This window comes from Artibeus jamaicensis, unplaced genomic scaffold (genome assembly GCF_021234435.1).
Source record: "Artibeus jamaicensis isolate MK-2021 breed Jamaican fruit bat unplaced genomic scaffold, CSHL_Jam_final scaffold_625, whole genome shotgun sequence".
NCBI lineage: Eukaryota > Metazoa > Chordata > Mammalia > Chiroptera > Phyllostomidae > Artibeus > Artibeus jamaicensis.
Window position 1 is genome coordinate 1924372 of NW_026522051.1, and position 8036 is coordinate 1932407.

Here is an 8036-nt window from a genome sequence, read left to right on the forward strand (position 1 = left end):
CAGTAAGTCGTAGGAGCTCGTGTCCTCTCTGGGTGGGTGGGTGGGTGAACTAAGGATCACTATTACATTGACCTGAATTTTCCACGGCAGATCATGCTTAAGCTGAAGTTACTCTGGCAATCAACTTATAATCTATGTAGAAAGAAAGATAAGCATAGTGACTTTGATTCTGTGATCAATATATTGGAGTAACTGATGAAAGAGCAGACTCTTCTAGAAAGTTATTACCATTTCATACCATTGTATAATATTCTGGGAAGTTTGCCCTGAGGAAAGTCAGTCCAGGTTAAGGGCTTTCACTTCACAATCTCAAAGAATTCCAGCCTGTGACTAATCTTTGTGGGTCACGAAGATAGGTAGTTCATGAGAATCACTCTTCCCTGGTTATAAATTGATTGTCATAAAGGGTTTTGTCTCAGGTAGAGTACAGTCTCTAAAGGAAGACCCAAAGTCAAAAGAAATTCAGCACAGTAGTTACGAGTGAAAATTTCACGCATGTCTGTGTGTGCGTGTACACAGAATTGTGCACACCCAGACACAGTCAGCGTGAGCCCCCGTGTGGCAGTGGCACCTTGAGAAGCTTGCGTAAGATCAGCTCAGTGTTGGCCTGCGTTGGGAGAGTGAGAAATAGAATCTCATTAGATTCTGTGCCGGTTTCAGACCACATTACGAGTAAGACACTTTCAGCTTCTTCATTTTCACAAAAACAGTGAAAAAAGTAAACGTATTTTAGAGATCACATGAGACCATGAAGGTTTGAGAGACCGCCTTGTGAGGAATGACTAAACCAGAGTTGTGAAGTAGATGCTAAAGGAGAATTAGACTTCGTGTGCGGCTGCAGAGGGCGGTGCTGAGACTAACAGCACCAGACCTCAGGTTGCCGTAACAGAGACCTTTCCGACAGTCGCCGCATCCGTGAGTGGCATGAACTGCCCAGAAAGTGGGGCGAGACCTGTCGAGGGTGGGGGTGTGGGCGACACGTACACAGAGGATTTCTGGGAACAGACCCGAAGACCCTTTGAGCCTACGGAGAGAGAATGGGGCTTGGATTTACCCTTTTTTTTGCCTTTTTTTGTAGCATCCGTAAATGTATTCATTTTGCTGGCTTGGGGATTTCAAAGGAGGAAAAGACTTACGTGGCTCTTGTCTGATTCTGATAAAATAACGATACGTTTTCACTTGTGCAGCACCTTCCACCCGCGGACCCCCAAGTGCTTCACAAACTTGCACTAGTTAAGCCTCCCCAACAGCCCGAGGTAGGTGGCTCCTCCTCCCCTCCCTGCAGGCGCCCGCCATGGCATGGGGCCCTGAGGACCTCGGGGGGCCTGGGACTCCCCGCTGGCTGCCGTCCCCCTGTCCTGTGCTGCATGTGACGCGTCGCTTGTCATGCCTGGGTTTCTTCCTCCACCCCCGTCATCTCAGGTTTAGAATTCTCGTGAATGCCGTTAAAAATGTGTTTGAAGCCTTGTAAATATTATAGAAAGCTCAGTCTTCTGCTTGCTGAATGCTGATTCGACATCTAAATGTTACACAAAACCTAGGTGTAGTCTCCTGTTTGCTGTTGAGTGTCAGATACAAATTTTGCATTTATGGAGAATTTATCATCTTCCTTTCTGGGTGCACTTCCCGCCTTGTCTTCTCACGCCAAACAGTGACCATTGTCATTGAACCGGAATTATATATCTTCGGGAAGAGATCTTGCATTTTGGTGCTGTTCTAATTAAAGGCCCAAAATGTGATACCTGGACTTTGAGGATGAGGGTCAAATGACACAACATGACTAGTCCTGGAAAGGACAGGTGGCCGAGTGGCAGCTCTGATCCGGAGGGACACACAGCTCTCTCGAGCAGGTTAGGAGTGTACACACAGAGACACACATGTATACACAGAGACACATGTGCCGTGTGGGACTCAGTTCTCGTATCAACAGCCAGATGTGCAAACCTCCAGGAAGCGGCTCGGCTGTGCCTGAGTGTACACACCCTTGGCCGAAGGGTCCCCAGCAGGGGCACACGGGGCCTTCCATACCATTTGCTCCGAGTCTCCGTGGATCGGAAAGCAGGATTTCTGCTGCCGCACTTTCCTGCTGTGTTCACGGTTTCTGACCTTTTCCGGAAGGACTTACATAAAGAATCTGTTCTGGTTAAAGGAACACTTACTCTTGGGCTCTCCTGGTTTAGAACCAGGTTCCGCATTAACGAGTCTACGTGCTCATCCCAAGGGAAAAGGCAGAGTAAATAAATGTCCACATGTCCCAAAAGAATAAAGAGGGCTTCAAATTTTCCTCCTCCTGTGGAAGTTCAAGACCTTCTGTTCTTGACATTGCACTACACACAGGTGTCTCTGTGTAAAGGGAACTTAGCCACAGGACCCTTGCAGGCTCAGCAACTGAAACTCATCAGTCAAGGTTTTGTCTTACCTTCACTGACTTGGGTACAAATTCTTACCAACAGTGTGGCTGACACTTAAAAATACATAATATCCACTTGTCAAGTTACAAGGAAAAGTAAAGCCATCAGGCAAGTCAGATAATGTCTAGATTCATTCTTTACCGTGTGGGCAAGCTGCACAGAAAAAGACCAGAAGTTTGCCTGCTGGTCGTACAAATGACACACAGAAGGCTTTGCAGTTTGACTGTATCGTGGCCTCAGACCCTCAGAGCCTCTACCAAGGCCCCTTCCTCAGCGAGGACCAGCCTGCCGACGTGATCAGATGCTGCCGGTGTGGCCGGAGGCCGCCCCAAGGAATTGCCTGGTGTGGTTCTACCAGCACCTCTTGGAGGTGGAATTAGTCACATCGCCACCGTCCCTCTGTGCGAGGTTCTGCTTGGAAGGTGCCTTTGTGCATTGACTCACCCATCTGCTCTGTGCTTCTTACTTCCAGCTTCTTGAGAGCGATCTCACGATAGCCCCTACCTTGAGAAACACACAGAATTAACTTGAGTTTAACCACAGCCGTCTGCTGCTCAGCCTCAGGAAGAGATGCTAAAAAACGTACGGAGTCGCAGAAGGCCAGAGATAAGCAGAAAGACGAGAACGGACATTGAACTGCACAAGCTGTACGGTCTCTCTGGACGGTAGAGAGAGTTGTTCAGGGACACGAGTGCTGGTCACCGTGGTGCTTCGGGGGGAGTTTCCAACAGCCGATGTTCGCTCTGATTTTAAACTCACACGTGTGTCTCAGCTCACAGACTCCATTAACTTCTGAAACGCCTTCAGAGCCACGTTGAGACTAAGCTCATAAAATTTAGTCTTCCTGTGGGACCAAGGTGGGCTAATATTTTGCCATTTTAAGATAAAATTCAGACTTAAAAATTTCAGCCAACATCCAGAAATCGTAGATGGAGCCCCCAAAAGTTTGATTTACCCAGGATCACACACTAAAAATGCTGCCTAAAACGCGTTTCAGAAATCCCATTCCGTTACGAGGTAGAGTCACATTAACTACTACGCTCGTGTGTATCGTGACTCCTCACATGTGGCATCGGGTCCTGTCCCAGTGTACACGCGCGCACGCACAAATTATTTAAAACCTTAGTATTTTACATTGCTTCCGTCGGAGTCCTGAGAAGGAAGTGAGTGGCTATGTGAATACCGAGATTCTGCTGGTAAGCGTTTTCCATCCACTGTAACCTCACCCAATCTTCAGTCATTTAGGCAGATTTATTCTTTGGGAGCTCACACCTCTGCATCACATACCATTTGCTTTGACTGGAGACCAGCGCCGGCGTTCGCTGCATGAGCATGTTCGAGCCCCACGTCTGCCTGGCAGGGCGAGGGCCCCGTCCTTTTGCTGGGTGTCGGGCAAGCTCTGACCCTTAAGTGCTTTGCAGAGCAGATTCTCTCCGAGATAACTTACTAACAGAGGAAAGAATCATTTTTTTAAAAGGAATAATCAAAGGTCATCCACTGTCAAGTTCTCTTTATAACCAAAGGTTCTCTTCGGGCGTCTGTTATTTCCACAGGATAAATTGAACCCAAATTTATGGTTAACTTGCTGTTACTCAAAAGAGACATGTGCTATTGAGTAATCTTTGGCACCGAGGAGTCAGAAGGAGGATTGCAGATCAAATCTGGCCAACTTTGACAGCCTGTAACCTTTCCTGTCTTCTCCCCGTACGGCCGAGCTCACGGCATGATCTGGCCCTGAGTGAGCGGTCACCGCTAAAACCCAGACTGCACGGCCTCACCACCAGTGGCTCGGTCCTGCGTCTGCACGTGGAAGAGCTGCTTACAGGCAGCGAAACCCCTCGCCCCCCTTCTGCCGTCCCCTCGCATCGTCTTTCCCACCGCTCACCTGTGGCGTACACACCACGTGTGAGTGCGACCCACTGAGAGTGTTCCGATCCGCCCTCCTCCTCGTCGTGAGTGGCTGCCTGGTGACCCGGTTCCCCACCCTTCTAATGCACGTTATTAGAAGGGAATATTTTTTATACACGTTTTGCAGCCAAATTAAATTTTTTAAGGGATTAATAACATCCACATAAATCACTCTCACTGCTGGGAAGAGAATCTTGAAGGAGTGAAGTCCCAGGCATTGTGGGTGTCTGATGAAAATTATAACTCACATTTTTTTTGTTCTCTTTCTAGCCTCGGCATGGATGGCTTCGGCCCGTCGGTGGGCCTTCTGGGACGCCCAGCCACGGCGTACGGCTTCCGCCCGGATGACCCCTACTACTACGGCTTCGGGCCGCGATGAAGGCCTCTCTCCCCGTGTGCGCGCTTAGCTTAGAGGAAGCCTGTGGGGGTTGGGTTGGCTTTGAATCTGGGGCTAATAATGCATGCTGATGCGAGCGCGGGTCTGTGTTTCTCTTATTTTTTCGTGGTGGTAGCTGCAGGTTAACTCCGCCCCTGTGGTCTTGTGCTGAGTGCAGTGCATGCTTGGCCCGCCCCTCGTCACACCGCCTCGTGATGCTGGAGAGCATTTCCCCGGGACTCAGAGCGAACCTCGAAAAGCAACTAGACTGGAAAACACTACATTATGTATATTAGGTGACTAATTTAATTTCTATTAAAAAGAAGCATAAAGTACCAATGAATTGGAGAAGGTCACGCGTCCCTATTTAATGTGTTTCGTTAGGAATTCCATGCTTATGTAGGTGCATAAGAATTTCATCTCCCCCTTTCCCTTGTAAACTTGAGTATTTCACGTGATATGTGCTACCCTGAAAATGTATAAATGACGCCCCATTTGAATTCCATGCATGTGCCTGAAGGTCGCTTCCCAGAGGTGTTAACCGGGAGTTTTCCGAGAACAGTGGAACAACAGTAAGTTGTTTTGTGTGAGTGCAGCCACTCGAGTCCGTGTCTTTCAGATTTTGATGTAGAAAACCTGGAACACCTATTAGTACATGAAACTAGATGAGTTTGAGGCCTTTAAATTTTATTATTGTGAAATCTAATTATAAGTCTCATTGAGGAAAACTGGAAAACAGTATTTTGCTTACTAAGATGCTTGTTATTAAAAGATTTAGTTAATAAGAAATGGAAAGACATTATCATTAATAATGAGTTTTGAAAAGAACTCAATGTTATAATGCTGAAAATTTACTTAAAGCAAATAAAATAGCCACGATCTAGAGATATTTTCTTGAGCACTTACTGTGGAAGGAGTTACATGAGGCTTCCAAGGGACACACGGATCAAAGAAAACTGCTGACCTTTGGTTATGGGCTTCCTTGATCACTATTGGCTCGATTTGTACTTTAACCATAGAATAGTAGAGTGAAAAGAGCCTTTGAAATAACTGTCCATCCACCTCTTTGAAAAACCAATCACATAAAAGTTTTCAGTATAATCAACAGATTGTTAAAACTACCTCCCATGTATAAGGAAATACAAGGTGCTTCTGAGGGAACATGTGAAGATGTGATTTGTGTCTTCGAACTTACAACCTAATTGATCTTTCTGAAAACATACATTTGTCAGTTTTTTGTTGTTGTTGAATTCTATTGATTTTAGAGAGAGGGGAAGGGAGCAAGAAGGAGAGCGAGAGAGACATCTCGCTCGATCAGTTGCCTCTTGCACACTCCCCAGCTGAGGACTGAATCCACAACCCAGGCATGTGTCCTGACTGGGAATCGAACCTGTGACCTTTCAGTTTGCAGGACAAGGCCCAACCAACTGAGCCTCACTGGCCAGGGCTGTCTGAATTCCGGTTTTAACCATAGAATGTTACAGCTGGAAATGGCCCCGGAGCAACCCCGTCAGATTATTTCCATTGAAAACTCCATGGCCAGGAGAGATGAAATGAGTGGCCCAAGCTCATCGGTTTGGTCAGTGACAGCCTGCCTCCCTGCTTCCGATGCAGGGCCTCAGCGCTGAGCTTCTTGCCTCATTATCTGCCATATGTACAAAGTATCACAGACATAATATACACAATAAGCGACATTAATAGACGAAGCAAACACTCTGTAGCTTAACTTCCCAGGGACTACTAGAAGCGACTCAGGAAGAACATCATATGAAGTCCCTAACACATAGTAAGTACTCAACACATTACTGTGTTTTATCTTCTCTTCACACTTCACGATCTGAGGTTGTCTTTGTTCACTGACGTGCGTGTTGTCTCTCCCCTCGTGCCTCTGTCCCCTCAGGGGCAAGGCTGTTGAGAGCAGGGAACGGTCCCACTTGCAGGTGTCTCCCGAGTCCGGAGCAGAGGCTGGCACCCGGCGAGCCCTTGCTAAGGACCAGGAGCTCGTGGCAGGCAGAGTTCAGGGCCGTCAGGCTCAAGTCCAGATTCACACGCAGCAGCGCGACACTTACCTGCTGGAGGTGAGGCCGGGCGCTTTGGCAAACTACAGTGACGTTCCTGGCGCTGAGGGGCTAGCGCATCTTCAACGCCTTTGTTTAAAAAAGGCTTTCCTGGGGTCCCCCAGACAACACACTGTTCTGCAGTGATGGTTCCCTCATTTCCTAGTGGTCAGCAGAGTGCCTGGGACAGATGGGGTGGGTGTGAATTACCTGAATGTAGTCTGTGACGTGAGGTTACACGTTCTAGAGCATTTGTGTCGTGTTTACACAGCCAGGCAGTGTTTCTCACAACACAGGCGTCACAGTGTCTCTGATTCACCTTGAATTCCTCCAGCAGAGACAGTGTGTGGCTCTGTGTGGGCTGAACGGTCCAAGGCAGGGTGTCCAGCTGCTTGGCATCTCTGGGCCACACATTAAATACATTGTGACACATAGTCACAAAAAAAATCTCATCGTGTTTTAAGTAAATTTACCATTTTGTGTTGGCCGCATTCACAGCCATCCTGGGCTACAGGTCGGACACCCGCATGGCCCAAGGTAGGCCCTGGAGGCAACCAGCCTTCAGGAACCAGGAACGCGCACTCCAGAAAGGCCACATTCCAGGGATGGAGCTCCAAGTCCTTTAACCGCCTTGATCCCTGATAACACCAGGTGTCTTGCTAACAGCGTAGTGTCACAAATGTGTATTTATTGGCCAAAATAAGTTTATTATCATGATGTAGACTAGAAATGAAGTCTAAGAAGAACTCAAGATAGGTAATTTGGCTAAAATACTTAGAAAATGCTCTCTACTCCTGAATAAACAGGGTCGAAACATTCTGGAAACCTCCACCTTTGGAGATGCCACCCGAGGCTTCGTCCCTTAGCAATCCTGGCTCCGTCACTGGCCCGAGAGATTTCTGGTCGCCAGAGGCTGGTGCTGAGGGCGACCACAGTGACGACAGAATCCAGCCTCGGGCAGTGGCGCCTCTGCTTCTCCCCTTCATAGTGCAAGGTGGTGGTTAGACCTCCTGAAACTGCATGTGTGACCACCTAGTGTGAAAATATAGCCAGTCCATTAAACATCTGATTTTGAAGGCAGTACCAAAATATCTCAATAGTATTTTTTATATTGAGTTTATATGTAAATAACATCTTCTGGATCTACTGTGTTAAAGCAGTGTTCAAATTGCCTTCATTCTGTGGCTACTAGGAAATTTAAATTTAATCATGTGGCTCGAATTCTGTTTCTAGAGGACCCAGCACTGAGTGCGCTGCTGTAGTCGGGCTGTTAGCACAGAGCGA

At 47.5% G+C, this 8036-nt stretch overlaps 1 protein-coding gene across 3 annotated transcripts in view; it reads left to right on the forward strand.

Annotated features, from left to right (window-relative positions):
- KIFAP3 (kinesin associated protein 3) overlaps positions 1-5582 on the forward strand; it is a 113828-nt gene extending 108246 nt beyond the window's left edge. For 2 of the 3 annotated variants that reach the window (XM_053659375.1, XM_037167419.2), the window contains one exon: positions 4590-5582. In XM_053659375.1, coding sequence (XP_053515350.1) covers positions 4590-4698 — 109 coding nt within the window. In that variant the 3' untranslated portion in view covers positions 4699-5582. Of the gene's footprint in view, positions 1-1187; positions 1257-4589 lie in introns of all 3 variants that reach the window. The other variant, XM_053659376.1, reaches the window with a different exon arrangement.
- The last annotated feature ends 2454 nt before the right edge of the window (positions 5583-8036 follow it).